The sequence below is a fragment of the Carcharodon carcharias genome, chromosome 10 (assembly GCF_017639515.1).
Source record: "Carcharodon carcharias isolate sCarCar2 chromosome 10, sCarCar2.pri, whole genome shotgun sequence".
In the NCBI taxonomy this organism is placed as follows: Eukaryota; Metazoa; Chordata; class Chondrichthyes; order Lamniformes; family Lamnidae; genus Carcharodon; species Carcharodon carcharias.
In genome coordinates, this window is record NC_054476.1 from 67316601 (window position 1) to 67334146 (window position 17546).

General features: G+C 42.8%; 1 protein-coding gene across 1 annotated transcript in view; it reads left to right on the forward strand.

Moving 5' to 3' along the window:
- The first annotated feature begins 4540 nt into the window (after window positions 1-4540).
- LOC121282842 (kielin/chordin-like protein) overlaps window positions 4541-17546 on the forward strand; it is a 118352-nt gene continuing 105346 nt past the window's right edge. The window contains exons 1-3 of the mRNA XM_041196655.1: window positions 4541-4640; window positions 12227-12340; window positions 16338-16504. Coding sequence (XP_041052589.1) covers window positions 4541-4640; window positions 12227-12340; window positions 16338-16504 — 381 coding nt within the window. The remainder of the gene's footprint in view (window positions 4641-12226; window positions 12341-16337; window positions 16505-17546) is intronic.

Genomic DNA, 17546 nt, shown 5'->3' on the forward strand with positions numbered 1-17546 from the left:
TTACTCGTAATTTTCCTCATTGTTTTATCTGCAAGCTTTGCAGAGTATATTTTTCTTCATTAACTCATCTTCATATTATCTTATTATTTAATTTATATTCACATTCTTTTAATTCACTGTTCTCAGTAGTAAGTCGTCGAGGTGTTCTTTTTATTAATTGACATTTTCTTGATTTCTGTGAAATTATTTAAGCTCTCCCTTGATTGTCTTAATGCCTGAGAATTGGTTTTAGTATTGGCACCTAAGGACGTCAGTCATTTCTTTTCCAGTATGATGATATTGTGACGTAACTCGTAGTATCCCTTACACTCTAGATCAGAAAGATGTCAAAATAGTCCTCAGGAGCTCAGATTAGACACTACTTAGGCTTTTCCCATGAACAGTGACACCCCAATATGACCTTTCTGTCTGCACAAGCATGTCTTTATAAACTAACCAGTTCTCCTGTTTACTTTGTCCTATTGTCTATGGAAAACCTCAGGATCTTTATTTCTTCCTTTTGCACGATATATTTCAAACCAGATTATCTTTTTTGAAAATGTATTCAGAACCATTAATTTGCTTTCTGTATAATCTGTTTTGTGCCCGCCTCTCTTCATCTTACTAAGTTAAATTAACCTCCATTGCTCTTATTTATTTTCTCTAAAAGCATTCGTGTCAATTTAGTTTAGGTAAAGCCCGTGCCATCTGGAGAACTTCACTCTGCCCCAGAAATTGACCTAGGAATCTAAAATCCCCCCTTCCAAACTATTTCTCAAATATGAATTGATATAACTAAATTGTTTCTGCCTGACTGGTGCAACACGGTGCCATGTTTAGTCCTAAAATTGCTACCAGGATGTCTTGGATTTTAATTTACATCTCAGCTATTTAAAATTCCTCAGCAGGACCTCCATCCTAACCTTTCCAATATTATTGGTTCCTACTGAATTGTGACCTCTTCAATCATGGACTGCCTTCATAGAGGTTTTCCCATTTTTTCCATTATATTCCTTACTTTAGCTTGGAGGGCAGCACACTATTTGAAGCTGATGGCTGCAGCTATGGATTAGGCTGTCAGTGCCCTTTTTATGGAATACCAACTTAAAATTGTCTACCTTTGTGAATATTCACTTTATCTCTACAGGCAATTTCTTGTTCCACAATGCCGTGGTATCGTTTTTACCCCCTCTACCTCTGACCTTGTCCTCATCATAAATGTAAAAACCTCTGGATCAGTCCAGATATGCAGGGTTTATTTGTGTTGGTTCTTTCGGATGAGACCTTAAACCGAGGTCCCGTCTGGCCTTTCAGATGGACTTAAAAAATTCCATGACGTTATTTCGAAGAAGAGGAGGGAAGTTATCTCAGTTATCCTGATCAATATTTATCCCTAAATCTACATCACAAACATACGATCATACAAATTAGGAGCAAGAGTAGGCCCCTCAAGCCTGCACCACCTGTCAATCATTTGGTTTTATCACAATGCTGTTTGTGGGAGCTTGCTGTGCGCAATTTGGTTTCCATGTTTCCTGGTGATCCAGTGGCTACATTTCACAAGTGTTTCATTGGCTATAAAGCACTTTGGGATGTCTGTAATCATGAAAGCTGATATATCAGTACAATCTTTCCTTCCTTCCCCTTTCCCTCACTTCCCCTGTCCCTCCCTTTCCCTCCCTTCCCTTCCCTCCCTCCCTTTCTTCCTTTTTCCTCCCTTCCCTTTCCTTCCATCCCTTCCTTCCTTTCCCCCTTTCCCTCTCCCCCCTTCTCTTCCCTTCCTGTTCTTCCTGTCTCCTCCTCTGGGTAGTCATCCACTTTCCCAATTTAGACTGAAATGTACAAAGGTTCCTGTTCTGCTCAGAACAAGAAAATATACATGTAGGAAACAGCCTGCCAGGAGTGGAGTGGTTATGTTTGGGATTCGGTCAATACTTGCCCTCAGTCAATTAATAATTGAGGCAAAACATGTAATAAAAAAGTTGCACATCGGACTGTGAAGGAGTGGGCTTGATGGCCAAAATAGCTTTTTCTGGCTCCATGCTTTAAATTTTTGTGTGGTTTGGGTGCAGATATTGATGAATGCAGTAGTCAGTGTGCATCTCTTTACCAGGGAGGTACAATTTATACTTCGACTGCTTCAATAGAAGCATCCACTGTAACTGCCTTTTAAGAGTATGAAAATAGTTTTATCTTTCTATATGATTAACATTTGTGCTTATTAATGGTCAGGCACTGCATCACTTCACTGAACATGAAAAATCTGTAATTCAAAGATCTCAATGCTTTTTGTGTGAAAGCACTTGTCACTTTTAAATGGTCCATTGACTAATCATCTATTGATGGAATACTTTCTGACAGAATCTTACACATATTTTAAACTGTAGCCCCTGGACCCACTTCAAAGAAGGCGTCTTAACCAGGGAATGTCTCCTTAGGCACCCTGCTGGAACAGTGAGTGTTAACGTTGGCATGTCACTAATCCCCATGAGTGTCTGGCTGTCTGCTGATTTGGATTTCATGGAGACACACCATTCCATAATAACCAGGGTAGTCTGAGTTTTTCTTCCTGATCAATTTATTATTTTGAAACGAAAGCTCTCCATAAGAATCATATCAATAGTATGCAGCAAGTTTGTGTTCAATATTGTCTTTTGATTTTCTCTGCTCACCTGTTTCTGTTGATAAAGAGGTGCTCTCAGGGGAATCTCACCTGGTTTAGTTAAATCTTGGTCTTTGTAACTTTGAGTGGAACCGGCCTAGATTTCTAGATGTTACAGTGGATTTGCATTTTTTTGTCTTCTGACGATCTGTTAATTTTCAATCAGTGCCCTCAGGTTTTCATCTGGTCCTCAGTTTACATTGGCAGCTGCTGCTTTGGTTGAGCCACAAATTCTGATCTTAGTTTATAAGTATGCAGTTGGCCAAATGTATGCTTTGACTTATTGTGCAATGTAAACTGACCTCAATGCAGTTACCTCATGAACTGCAATATAAAATGATGGCTGGATTCATGAGCAAATTGGCTTGCTACAGTGTAGTAAGCATACAGTGCATGCCACCACTGTGCTTGTCTTGTACATCTTATAGATTTGCCTGTAATCAAAGGGGAAAATAGTTGGCTCAGGTGCAATATACCCTTTTGTGTTAAAAAATGGTGTTAACTGTAAGTACACCCACGTTGTGAAGTCTAAGAATGCAACTACAGGATGTGAGAAGAATCTTTTTTCATCCTCCTCTTGTCTGTGAGAGAGAACCAGATGGTTCTGGTATTCAAGTTTTATTCTGCATTCATCAGAACTCTGCAGTCATCACACCAGATACACTTTGATAACATTCATTTTCAATGTGGGTTGTACTGAGTGTTCTGGTTAATGTAATCCAAGTACCAGCAGGAAGATTGGAGTGATCGGGAGTAAAGCTTTTGGCTGAGGGTTGGCGGTGTGGGCCCTTGGGTGGCTGGTGTTGTGGTGGTAAGGGGCATTGCTTTAAGTGCCTGGCTCCTGGCCCAGACTTTGGTTTAAGTTCACTGATTTAAGCTTTGATCTTTGACATACTTCAGAAGCAAGATAATGCAATTGCAGGGCTGTAATTCTGGATGCTAATGGTTATGATGTGTTATTATAAATGGCCTAGTGTAACATTCCTTCTTGGCAGGACAATAAAAGGGGCTGTAAATACCAATTGCTAAACACACCTTACAGTTAATTATCACTATTAGATTTCTCTTGCATCATAAAGTGAACCACGTTACACACAATTAAGCCTTGCCACCACATGAAAATATTTGTGGAGTGCTTGAGACATTCAATGAATGTGCAGGCAGAGATTCAGATATGCACTTGCAAAGGAGATCCTTTCACTGCCAAAAGATTGACTGATTTATAGAATGACAATCGCAATATATCGTGTATAATTCCCTCTATGTGCTGCTCCTTGTTGTTGATTAAATCTATTCCTATTTTTGTGTATCAAATACGTTGCAAAACATTCTTGTCACTATTACAAAACACAGTCATGTCATGAGGCTGTCTCTTCCTGGGCATCTGGCCACCTTTCCCCAGATCAGGAATTCTCCAATAATACCAACAGAAAATGCTGCAAATACTGAGCAGATAAGACAACTTCTGTGGAGAGGGAAACAGAGCTAATGGACAGAATTTTCTGAACTTAGTCCCTGTTGGAAAGGAGGGACTATTTACGTGACAGGAACCCAAATGGTGAAGGAGCAGGCTCTGCCGAGGCTCTTTAACTGAGCGAAGGCATCAGCAATAACAGCTCCGAGTTCTATAGTCAATCAGGTAGGATGGGCAGGATGATGTGTTCATTCTGTCAAAGGAAGGATTTTTAATTAAAGGGACCATAGCATGGGGTACAAGGGCTCACCAGCACTTGGATTTTTGAATTTGCAGCAACCACTGAAATGAAGCGGAGACCTAGGAAGGCCACTCCCTTCATCTCTCACCCTTACATGGAGGTCTTGCTGTGGGGTCTGAGGTACTGTAGAGGTGAGCTCGCCAAAGGAAAGGAGGAAGAGGCTAGTCTCTCCAGCCAAGTAGGCATGGAAGGAAGTGACCAGGGAAATAAGCAGCAGATGTGTGGTCCCTCCAGCCTGAAGACAGTGCACCAAGAGGATCCAGGACCTCAGGAGGGAATGACAAGTGAGTGGTATAAAATTTCAGGTGCCAAGCCTCACACACTGACTTTCACAGCTCCCTTTGGGACAACACATATTGCACAGCTCCAGGTACCTCACATCCCCATCTGAGCAGCCAATAATCAAACTCATCCTATTGCCTGCTTGCACCCTAGCCTCACAGTCACCCTGCACAAGTATTGTCCTTCCCTCCTTCCACGCATGCCATTACGAATGCTCACATCTCTCTGCTTTCTCTCATTGCAGGAGAAAAGACCACACTACTTGGTGAGAGGCAGAGACCTGAGGAGGGCGGGGCTCTAGGAGGTGATCCTTCAGTAATAAACACCTTACTGGCCACTGGGAATGCATGCCATTTCCTCCACTGGGAAGGTGGCCTTGTTCCAGAAGACTGCAGACCAACCATGAGAGCTTGAGCCTCTTGAGGCACTAGTGTTTAAATGCAGAAAGAGCAACCTTCTGCCTGTAGACCCTGGCTTGGGGGTCTTGCCTCCTTGCAGCTGGATCTAAGTGCCCATTTCTTCTGTCCTGTGGAGGGGTATGTGGCTGAGCAGAAGGCAGCTGATATTGATGGTGCTGTTGGTGGTGGTGCTGTTGGTGGTGTTGTTATAACGGTATAGAAGTATACTACTGCGCTTGGCCCTCAGCAGAGGTGCAGGGTGGAGCTGCATAAACTGCCCCCATGCCATTATAAATGCTGGCAGCAGGGAAATGTAGCTGAAAGTGAGTAAAGTACTCGGCAGGTGAAGTGACTTCCAAAAAGTTGGGCAGTACTTGTTGAGCAGTGAAAGCACTCTCTGAGAAGAAGTTCTTTGGGCAGCAGCCTCTCACCTGGCTCTGACTGGAGTTCTTCAGTTTCACTGATCAAAGCTTTTCCAGCTTGCCAGTTTCACTGAAGAAGTGCTTCCCACTGTGCACTCTCCTCGGTGACCCTGGGGAGTTGCTCACAGGATAGGAAACAGGTGTCCTGGCTTGAAAATCCAGAATTGAGGATTTAAAAAGTTACAAAAAATCGAGATATGTTGCCTAAGCTTTTTAACTTGTACTCATCAGGACAAATGCAAGATTTCAAATTTTAAATGATTTATATTACCGGAGAATAGGGTGCTGATTGGTTGACAACTCTGATTGGCTGAGGTGTTGTCAAGGAGAAAACAGTGGAGAACTATAGGCTCCCCAAGCTCCTGGGTAATTCAAAAAAGGTGCAAGTCTTGAACATATTCCTTTTGTTTGCAGAGAACAGGCCCTTGATGTGAATGCGTGTCACTTCTTGCAAGGCAAATGAGCCATGTTAAGGGCTCGACTGGTTATTTGTAAAATTATCAAATAAAATTTGAACAACAGGTTAAACAAGCCGTTTCACACTGCTACCATGCAATGGCTACATGAGTAGAATTTTCCACTATTTGCCATTGGACCAAAAAGACATTCTTCCTACCACACAATTCAGCAACGTTGTGTATGAATTTTACCGCCAGTGCTGTGCCAGGTACATAGGCCAATATGGCCCAGTGATTGGCTGATTGAATCAAACAGCTTGTTCCTTCATTTATTCGTAATGGGCAGAGTACAGACTGTACTCAACCAGATTGCGCTTGCACAACCCAAAACAAAATGTCTACGGTTATATGTAATATTGCGATTGGGCAGCACTTGCTGAACAATCCTGAGTGTGCTAATAGCTACACAAACAACCAATTCTAGAAAATCAGTCCAGCTCCGTAACTTGGCTCATCTACGCTTGCTAGAAGTGACTTGCATTCATACAGGGACCTGTTCTCTGCCAAAAAAAAATGTTCAAGCCTTGTTCTTTTTCCTGGAATTACCCAGGAGCTTGGGGAGCCTATAGTTCCCCATTGCTTTTTCCATGGCAACATCTTAGCCAATCAGAGTCAACTTGCCAACCAATCAGCACCCTTTTGTCCTATAGTATAACTTGTTGCAATTGTTTGAAATTTGGCATTCTTGTGTTTGTCCTTGATGAGTACAAGGTGAAAAGCTTTGGCAACATGTCTCTTTCCAGCAATATTCAAATTCTGTACTACCAAACGACAGTTTAATCCCAATTTAATATCAGCTATTGGTGATTTAACTCCTGTATGCACACAAACCTACCTACCCTTGCCTGGGAAAATTGTGCCAACACTTCAGGCTGATGATCTTTTGTCAGAGGCATTGGCAGTATTTTGCTTTTGTTGCCAGAGTTCTCTAATGTTGGCTATGCCATTGGTGCTTGCTTCAACGTACACACAGTCAGAGCTGAGAAAAGGCAGTCACAATAATTTAATGGAAAGCTAAATATAGTCTTCCAACGTCCACATTCAGCTTTCCGCAGCAACATGAATTTATTTAATCACTGAGCAAAATTAACCTAAACTAAATGCTTACTCAGAAAAAACCCAGCAAATCTTAAATTAATTTTTTAATTGATTAAACTGATATTAGCTGTAAAAAGTCCCCTTCTGCAGTCCAGGCTAGTGCAATAGCACTGCACCCATTATAAATTTGCAACTCTGCAACAGAGGTAGAACTGGCAAGAAAAGAAGTGAAATTAGGCATGCGACCAATTGACATAATCATCACAAGAGATTAATTCCAAGCTGTCAGCGAAGCCTCTTAAACACTACCTAATTTTCTTCTTTATGAAATAGGATGCAAGGTGCCATGTGTCCAATTTTGTGCCTGCATTTTCTGGCAGGAGGCGGTATGCTGTGGACCTTTCAAATTGAAGGTATATGTTGTCTGATCAGGCAAGTAGCTTTGCTGTTTATGAACTAACAGATAAAGTATTCTTCTTAGGGATGGGGTAGATTGGTGTAAGTGTTATTGGATATTGCATTTGTCAGACGGGAGGTGTAAGGGCAAATATTTGGAAAGCTCCACTCCCATGCTTAGATCTTTACTCTAAGGGACCAACAGATCCATGGCCCTAATTTGTAATACTTCCAATTTTTTTGGTCATTAAAATGAATGACTTGAACTACAGGAGTGCCTCAACTTGGAGGCATTGACATTTTGTGTCATGTCCTCATTGAGCAAGGCTCCAAGTCAGAAATAAAGCTTCAAGCATTTACCCTGTCACTTCTGGTTGTGTGTGAAAATAGCCTGGTAGAAAATTCATCTGTTATGTGCTTTTGTCTGGTTGTCTTCTGAGGTTGAGGACTTTTAACTTTTTTGCTTGAGTCTTTCAAAAGAAAAGTATTCACATCAAGAAAGTTAATTAGGCAGGATAAATATCTCAGTTCTGGCTGGTTGGTCCTCAGATCAGATGAGAATGCACCAGACTTTGTGTTTGCCTGAGGCTGCAATAATTAATGTATAAAATCTTACCCTAAAATGTACATTCTAAGATTGCTGTTTGTGCTCTAAAGCATCCATTTGATTAGCAGATTCCATTCCAAGGAACCTCCTGTGGAGAGTGTACTAACCTTTATTGGACAAATTCCTGTTCTCTTACACATGTATTGTGTTGTTCATTATTTTATCAAAAGCTCTTTGCCTCCATGCCATTTTATTTTATAAATAAATCCTGAATAATAATGTAGCTGTGTGACAGTATGTTATTTTCTAATCCAGATCCACATTCTGCATGGTCGTAGTATGCAATTTAATGTGAATCAGTTTAATTATTAGACCTGGGCTATACTATTTCAGAGAATAAAAATGGAGGACAATTTGTTTTTTTCGAAGATTCACCCATCATGGCGAACAGGGGGCTCCAGCCACTTTCAGGCCAGGCCTCATTGAAATGTTCTTGGCGAGCTGAAGGCAGTTATTGAAGGAAGGGCACAAGAACAGATGCAATGTCAAGAAGGCTGTTTGTGGGGTTCAAAGAAGCACGATTGCTCTTCCTGGCACTAGTGGACAGGATAAAAATCACCACATGGTTCCGAGAGAGCGTGTTGCTGACATGTGCCACACGTGCTTCACCCATTTCTAACAGATGTAGGTCCCTGATTTGCATATTAATTTAAAGACCTGATTTGGGAGGAGAGGGGGGGAACAATGGATACACGAGATCCCTGTTGGATTTTCACTGGCCTGTTGCTATTCTTCAGGCAAGAAAGAGGCGGGCAGCAGTGAAAAGCCTCCCCTGTGTTATGTGAAAGTCTTGTTGGAATTGGAAACTGTTAAATAATTAAGTTATTTTAAAACTAGATGAAATAAAATTGGGCAAGGGAGATAACGAATGAAAGAGAGTTAATATAGTCCCATTCATTGCCCTTTGTCCTTGCTTCTTTTCTACACTAAATACGTACACTTGAACATGTTGTTGTCTCCCAAATCTAGACTCGTCTTTCCCACGATGCCATGTTTGAACCTTTACATTTAGATGACCGTTGCAAGCATTGAAATGGTCCGAATCCAAGCCACAAATTCAACATATGCAACTCTTATCATGGTCCACAATCCTTCCGCATCCTTCTTGGCCTGGCTGTAACCTTTGAAGCAGTTGATCACACCATCCTCCTCCATTGTCCGACTGAGTGGAATGACTCTCACCTGGTTTCATTCTTAACTGTCCAGTCGTAACCACTTGCAACAGCTCTTCTATTGCCTCTGCACTGTTACCCTGGTGTCCCCCAAGAATCTATCCTGAGCCCCTCTTACAAATCATTTACATACTGTCCCTCGGCAATATCATTTCAAGATAATGCAGGTTGCATTGTAAACTGATGATTTCCAGCTCTACTTCACTTTCACTTCTCTTCATCCTGCTATTGCCTTTGTGTTGTTACATTGATGTCCAGTCCTGGGTGAACTGAAATTTCTTCCAATTAAATGTTAGAAGACCAAAGCCATTGTCTTCCAGCTCCTCCATAAAATCTACTCCCTAGGCACCAGTTCCATTCCCTTCCCTGGTCATTGTCTCAGGCTGAACAGACAGGAAGGAAATCTGCCATCCTTAACTGATCTGGCGTACATGTGACTCCAGATTCAGATCCATGTGATTGACTCTTAAACGCCCTCTGAAATGGCCTGGAAAGACACTCAGTTCAAGGGTAATTAGGGATTGGCAACAAATGCTGGCCTTGTCAGCGACACCCACATCCATTCTAAGAATAAAAAAATTCTCTCCCTAGTGTTCAAATCTTCACTTAGCCACGTCCTTCTCTCCTGTAAATTCCTCCAGCCTTTCAACCCCCCAAGGACTCCACATTCCTTCACATCTGGCTTGAACATCGCTCACTTCCTTCTTATGCATGATTGGTTTTCTGTGCATCCAGCTAAGTAGGCCTAAGCCTTGAAATTCCCTCACTAAAACTCTCTGCCATATTACCTCTGCACCATGAAGATGCTGCTTAAAATCTATTCCTCTAACCAATTTTCTGGTCACCTGTCCTAATGCCTCCTTCTTTGGTTCAATGTTAATTTTTTGTCTGATTATGCTCTTGTGATACTGTCTGGGACATTTTATTATGTCAAAGTTGCTATTTAAATATGAGTTGTTATTTTGTTCTTTCTTCCCTTCTCTATCTCCTTTTCCCTATACCTTTATCTCTTTCTTTGCATCCCACCTGTGTGATTTTCAAGTTTTCTGCTGAATTCTGCCACTCTTTGGTGGAATAAAGCAAGAGGAACGCTGGGGAGATACCGACATAGTGCATCTAGACAGGAGGTCGCGATTCTCTGGTGATAGAGTAAGATACTAACAACGTCTCACTCTTGCCAGGTGTGGGCAGATAGTTGGCCTGTATTGTGACTTGTGTTAAACAGTCTTTACTCTAATTGTATTATTACTGCATCACACATTGGCTCTATGGCGTTCTCTATCAGCCACCAGTAGCTGTATCCCGTTCACAGACTATCGCACAGAATGGTAAACTCAGTGATGATATAAATCAGCACAGAGCTTTATCAATGACAGCTTGACTGGAAATTCTACAACTCTGGATACAGATCTCTGGCAGGAAGTGACTCACTGCTGATGGTTTGTGCCCACTTCAGCTCAGCCAATTTTAATTGCCATGGTGATGAGCCAAGCACAGTGTGTACTTTATGTACTAATTTGCTTCATTTCACACAGTTTTTCTTCTTTTGCTGCCAAGCACAGTGAGAAGGAGAGGGGGCCATGGCCTGGAATTTTATCAGTGATCTATTAAGTACTTGGCTCAGATTATACAGATTGAGGTCTAAGGAGTGTCTTTTCACAGATGACAAGAAATAATTTCAAGTGGTTGCTAAAAGATTAACAGAGTGCTTTAATTTGCACATTATCAGCAAGACAGTTATTCTTTCCCTCTCCTCTCCCAAAGGTGCTCATGCTGGGATATGGGGTGTCCTTGACTACCTTAACCAGTCGTCATTCTCTATGTGTGACCATAGACAGTGGGTGTCTGAGGAATCATGGCCAAATGTGCTTGTTAACAGTGCATTGAAAGAGTAAGCTTGCAATGGAGTTGTGTGACAGGCAGCAACAACAAGAGGTGATGCTGAAAAGGTGTCAACATGTGTCAGGCACTGTGGGCTGGCAACTGAGGTACAAGACAAAAAGACATCATCCTCGACTCTCACAAGAGACTTGTTTTCTCATTTGTACCTGTACGAATGTGATTTTTGCTTTGTCTGAAAAACTGCACATTCCTTTCTGTTTTTACGTTGTCAAATTAGACACTAACGTAAGTTTTCTGATGGTGTGGTTGAGACTAATCTATCTAAAACAAATAGGTTTAACATTGCCATCATAATTGGAAAACCTAGGCCTCAGTTTCTTTATCAGTTAATCACAGAACTGAAAAGAGATGTGTTATTTTGATTTTGTCTGTTGGTAATGGCTATGTGTATATGCCCCTCAATATATGTACGACTCACTCAAGTGTGTTCTCTTAGTGTGCTGACATCTGGGACATGCACTTCTAAGTATGAATTGAATAGCTAACTGTGAGCTATGTACTCCCCAAGATGAGGTATCAGAAATTGGTGCTCTTGACGCTGGGTTCTCTGGCTGGAAGTGCAGTCACTCCTGATGTACTGGTGCCAGGACAGTCTGTTCACACATTGCTAGAATGGGCCTTATTGAGAGGAGCCTCTTGAAGTCACTTATGTAAGGTCTGATGCTGGGGCAGGGCTGACGGCTTTGTTAGTTGGTGGCTGCTACTTTGTGCCTACTCAAATGCCTCTGGATGTGCATTTATCAACTGGAGGGCTGAACAATCCTCATTTGAGGTTTCACAATTCCTCACTAATGGGTGTCTTTAACAATGTTTTAGTCAGCTTATCCCATGAATTATTGCCATGACAATTGTCATTCAAAGGGGTCACATGTGAAATGTTAATGCAGCTATACTCTCGACATATACTCACTGTCCTGTTGAGTGTTTCCAGCAAATTTTTTTCTGAGTTTCAGATTTTCAGTCTCTTTAGGTTTTTCTTCTCTTTTTATTGCTATTTTGTTTCTGACTGGTGCTGGTCCCTCACCAATAGTAGATTGTGTAATGGTGCAATGAGCTTCCATCTGCACATCCACTACCCTGTTCCTTTCCCTGAGTCTAGACAATCTTATACTTGTCTGAGAGTTTTGGGTGGCTTGAGTTGCCGATGGATTGTGGATCGATTATTGCCTCATGCATGTCATTTTTATTTTCTCAGATATTGATGAATGCCTGTCCAGCCCGTGCTCTCATCATTGTGTTAACACTGAGGGAAGTTTCTACTGTACATGCCCAGAAGGATTTCACTTATACGTGAACGACACCTGCACAGGTGAGTAGACAATGATGAGAGAGCAGGCATGACAACATTGCATTAAACTCCAGCTGGAATATGTCGAGGAGTCCACACAGCATTGTAAGTAATGACAACAAACTGCAGAGTTAATCTTCTGAACCCTGAGGTTGTTCTGCCACTTGACATCAGGTGAGGAATGTTATTTTTTATAATAGATGCATTAAAAACCATACCCACACCTATTTTTTCACCACATTTCCTCTTGCTGGAACACAGTTCCATGGGAGTCAGCCATTCCCTCTTGCCTTGGTAAGGTGACCCTTCTTCAGTGTCAGGCTTGACACTGGTCCTTCACAGCTGGGCTGCTTCAGTTTGAGCGTTTTAATAATGCATTTGTCTCATGTTCACAGCAAAAGCTAGTTTCAGTAACCAGACTGAATGTCCTTTCCACCAAAATCTACTTTTTTAAACATACCATGAAATGGGTAGTATGTGTGGCATTAACAATATCCCTGATTTTAATGTATAGTTCATTAAAAGTCATGTGGAATGCCCGTCATATTTGAATTCTCCTAGAAGGTAAGAATCATTGCTAAACCAACACAAACAAGTTAAACTAATAGCAAGGTTTATTTACAAGATAAATAGACGAAAGCTAAATGATACACCAAGATATTGAACTGTGAAATAAAGGGCAGAATTTTACCTGCTAAAAAGCTGGCAGACTGGCCCGATGGTTAACAGTGAGGTTGGGTGTCTTGGGCTACAGGAAGATATAGATGGGATGGTCAAATCGGCAGATAAATGGCAGATGGAATTTAACCCTGAAAAGTGTGAGGTGATACAGTTTGAAAGGAGTAATTTGACAAGGAAGTATTCAATGAACGGCATGGCACTAGGAAGTTCAGAGGAACAAAGGGACCTTGGCGTGTGTGTCCATAGATCTCTGAAGGCAGAGGGACAGATTAGTGGGGTGGTGAAAAAGGCATATGGGACACTTGCCTTTATCAATTGAGGCATAGATTACAAAAGTAGGGAGGTCATGTTGGAGTTGTATAGAACCTTGGTGAGGCCACAGCTGGAGTATTGTGTGCAGTTCTGGTCGCCACATTTTAGGAAGGATGTGATTGCACTGGAGAGGGTGCAGAGGAGATTCACCAGGATTTTGCCTGGGATGAAACATTTAAGTTATGAAGAGAGGTTGGATAGACATGGGTTGTTTTCGTCGGAGCAGAGAAGACTGAGGTTCGACCTGATCGAGGTGTACAAGATTATGAGGGGCATGGACAGGGTGGATAGGGAGCAGCTGTTCCCCTTAGTTGAAGGGTCAGTCACAAGGGGGCATAAGTTCAAGGTGAGGGGCAGGAGGTTTGGGGGGGATGTGAGGAAAAACTTTTTTACCCAGAGGGTGGTGACGGTCTGGAATGCATTGCCTGGGAGGGTGCTGGAGGTTGGTTGCCTCACATCCTTTAAAAAGTATCTGGATGAGAACTTGGCACATCATAACATTCAAGGCTATAGGCCAAGTGCTGGTAAATGGGATTAGGTCGGTAGGTCAGGTGTTTCTCCCGTGTCAGTGCAGACTCGATGGGCCGAAGGGCCTCTTCTGCTCTGTGATTCTGATTCTGTGACTTGTGTCAGGTGGGAGGTTAAAATGTTAAGAACCTGAATCACGACTCCAACATGCTTCCAAACTATCCACTTCCAGTTTTAGCTGGGGATGGGGATAGGCAGGCAGCAAGAGTGTTCACAGGAAGTGGGTTGATAATTTTCGTATTATAATGAGGCTATGAGCCTCATTTTTATGCACCATTTTAAATTTACCTTGAGATGGTCAGGTTTCTTAAAGCTCTACAGGCTTCCAAGGGCTGTTAGATCCAAGAAATCAATGCCGAAACCTCATGATCAGACACCAGCTACCGCCCTTTCCATTCTCCTCCTGGAGTTCCATCCCGGCCTCCAATCCCACCCCCATTGGAACCTTGGGTTCCCTCCCCCATCAGGCTGCAGAGCTCCCCTGCCCTGGCATTTCTTCATGATGGCTCTGAGCTCTCACCTCCCCAGGATCAGACCCATCCCCACCCCTCGGGCTTGGTTTGCCTCCCTGGATGGGGACTCAGACTATCCTGACCTGTAGCCAATTCTCCAGTGCTCACCACCCGACTGGAAGCCAAGGCTGTCAAACAGGCTGACTTTCGGGAACCTTATTAATGAAGTCCCGTGTGTGGGGCAACTCCTCCTTCTGAGTTTCTTGTATGTTACTGGGCCCCACCTTCCTGGCAGGTCAAAAAGTTAAAAATCAACCCACCCCAAAGTCTTTTACAGAATAGATACAGGATCAGTGTGATACTTTAAAAAAAACAGCTGGGGTCATTTTCCTTTCTTTAAAACCTAGAGATGGGGTAGTCAGACCAAATTCACGTGGGTAATGCATGTGTCAATTTACTGCCTGTTCCAATTTCCAGGTGCACCTCAATTTAGGTGGCCAAATGCTATAAAGTTTTGAAGGATGTTCTGCTTGCATTACATTGTAGTTTTTGGCCACATCATATGACTATTAGAGGCTAGTAGCGGCTGTAAAGTTTTCTGAACTTTTAAGGAGCTTTTGGCAACACACTTCTTCATGGGGGTCCTTCTGACAATTCCAGCCTGGCAAGAGGAGAAGAGCCAGCAGATGGATGAAGGAGCAAACAGAATCATAGTTGTAGGGAAAGCAATGAGGAGGAGGTGAGCTCTCAAGAGAGCTTATAGGCCCAGGACAACGTTCCTTCAATTGCTAGCTGTCACTGAATTATGTAGTCTCCTCTAACAGGGCTTGCAATCAACTGGCACACCTAGCACCTCATAGCCTGTTGCAGCTAGGGTCACTGCAGCCCTCAACTTTTATGTCTTCAATTTAATTTGACAGGGCTGTGGTAGGTGCAGGTTAGTGAATTTTTTAAAAATAGATATGGATACTCAAGTTTGCCCCCTTCAGCTTTCAGGCTGAAACAGGTGATATCACTAACATCAGTCCTGCATTACATGGGCACCTCATACAATGTCTGTTTGAGCCAACACTTTCATTGCTTTCCCCATGGACATCTGCAAGCAGCAAGATTGGACTTTGCTCAACTTCAGGGCATCATGGACTGCACTCCCATTGCCTTGCAGGCTCCTTCACACACTTTATAGTCATCATGAATTGCAAGGACTTCCAGTCCATTCATGTGCAACTTGTCATCAGCAAAGTATCATAAGGATCTGCTCCTGTTTTCTTGGGAGCTGTCATCACACTTCTATATTGTGCCATTCTTCCCCACCTCCCACTTTCCACTCTTCCCCTGCAAAATTAGAGTTTGGGAAGTAGCACATGATACCTCAGAACTAAGGAAGTTTGAGATATCACATGTGACACATGGCACAAAGTAAGCGAATAAAGTGATTGGACTGTACTTCAGTCCCATCTAGAAAGTTCATATTCAAACGGCAGTTCGCCAAGAGAAGGGTGGGTGACAGTCTTGCTTAAAATGCTCAGGGCCACTTCCTTGGTGCCAAGTGGATGGCAGGGATCCTTAAAAGGGCAGTGCAAGTACTGAGCTGAGTACCTCTTAGCTGCAGACATCCTTGCAGCAACTGGCACAGCTTCACATCTAGCTGCCTGCCAACCTGGAGCATGTATATCTGTTCCATGTGGTCATTGTCATATTGTGCACCTCTGCCTGCAAATGACTGGGGATGTGGGAGGAGGTGGGGGGGGGGAGAAACTTTCTCTTATTGGCTCTCTCCTCCTTGGTTCTGCATCTTCCTCAAGAGGTTAAACAAACTGTGGAGAATCCAAGCTTCAGCAGATTGTTCAGGGTCTGCAGAAGGAGCAGCCACCATTGGCCTGTGCTTTTATAGTTTTTCTTATGTTCTCCCCAGATACTTTAACCATCTGCTTGTCCTCGTTGCAGCACAGAGCTTTCTGGAGATGCGGCAATCAATATGTTTAATGAAAAGTATTCTGCTCTGCAGATATATTCTTATTGAGTTGTAATGTGTTATTTCCCAGAAAACTTGCCTGATTCAGCTCCAGTAATGGAATTCCTCAAGCAGCCTTTGCCAGCTGCGATCTTTGCCACGCCCTGGATACCACCAACATCCTGCTGGTACAATGACACCTTGCAACAGGACGGTGCCACCTGGACAGTGTCTGAATGTGTTGAGTGTACTTGCCAGGTGAGGAGATCCAATAGTTTATCAGTGTGTTTGATAACTGAAGAGTGACTCAGCTGGAGACCACCCACTGTGTTCGCTTGCTGAAGGATGGCTCAGCTTGGAACTATCCTTTCCTGAGATCTCTTTTTACTGTTTAGATTATTTAAGTATAATTTCACACGGCAAGTGGTTAAGATCTGGAAGGTTGAATCTGGTTACTGGAGCCCCAGTTCAGTTTACTATAAATTCAGGGGTCTTTAGTGCAGCCTTGGCAAACGGAGTGCAGATGAGAAAACTGAGTGAAGACATGGAGGTAAAAACAAAAATAAAAAACTGCGGATGCTGGAAATCCAGAATTACCTGGAAAAACTCAGCAGGTCTGGCAGCATCGGCGGAGAAGAAAAGAGTTGACGTTTCGAGTCCTCATGACCCTTCAACAGAACTAGGTGAATCCAAGGAGAAGGGTGAAATATAAGCTGGTTTAAGGTGGGGGGGGGAGGGGAGAAGTGGAGGAAGGGGTGTGGTTGTAGGGACAAGCAAGCAGTAATAGGAGCAGATAATCAAAAGATGTCACAGACAAAAGAACACAGAGGTGTTGAAGTTGGTGATATTATCTAAACGAATGTGCTAATTAAGAATGGATGGTAGGGCACTCAAGGTATAGCTCTAGTGGGGGTGGGGGGGGGGCATGAAAGATTTAAAAATAATGGAAATAGGTGGGAAAAGTAAAATCTATATAAATTATTAGAAAAAACAAAAGGAAGGGGGAAGAAACAGAAAGGGGATGGGGATGGAGGAGGGAGTTCAAGATCTAAAGTTGTTGAATTCAATATTCAGTCCGGAAGGCTGTAAAGTGCCTAGTCGGAAGATGAGGTGCTGTTCCTCCAGTTTGCGTTGGGCTTCACTGGAACAATGCAGCAAGCCAAGGACAGACATGTGGGCAAGAGAGCAGGGTGGAGTGTTGAAACGGCAAGCGACAGGGAGGTTTGGGTCATTCTTGTGGACAGACTGCAGGTGTTCTGCAAAGCGGTCACCCAGTTTACATTTGGTCTCTCCAATGTAG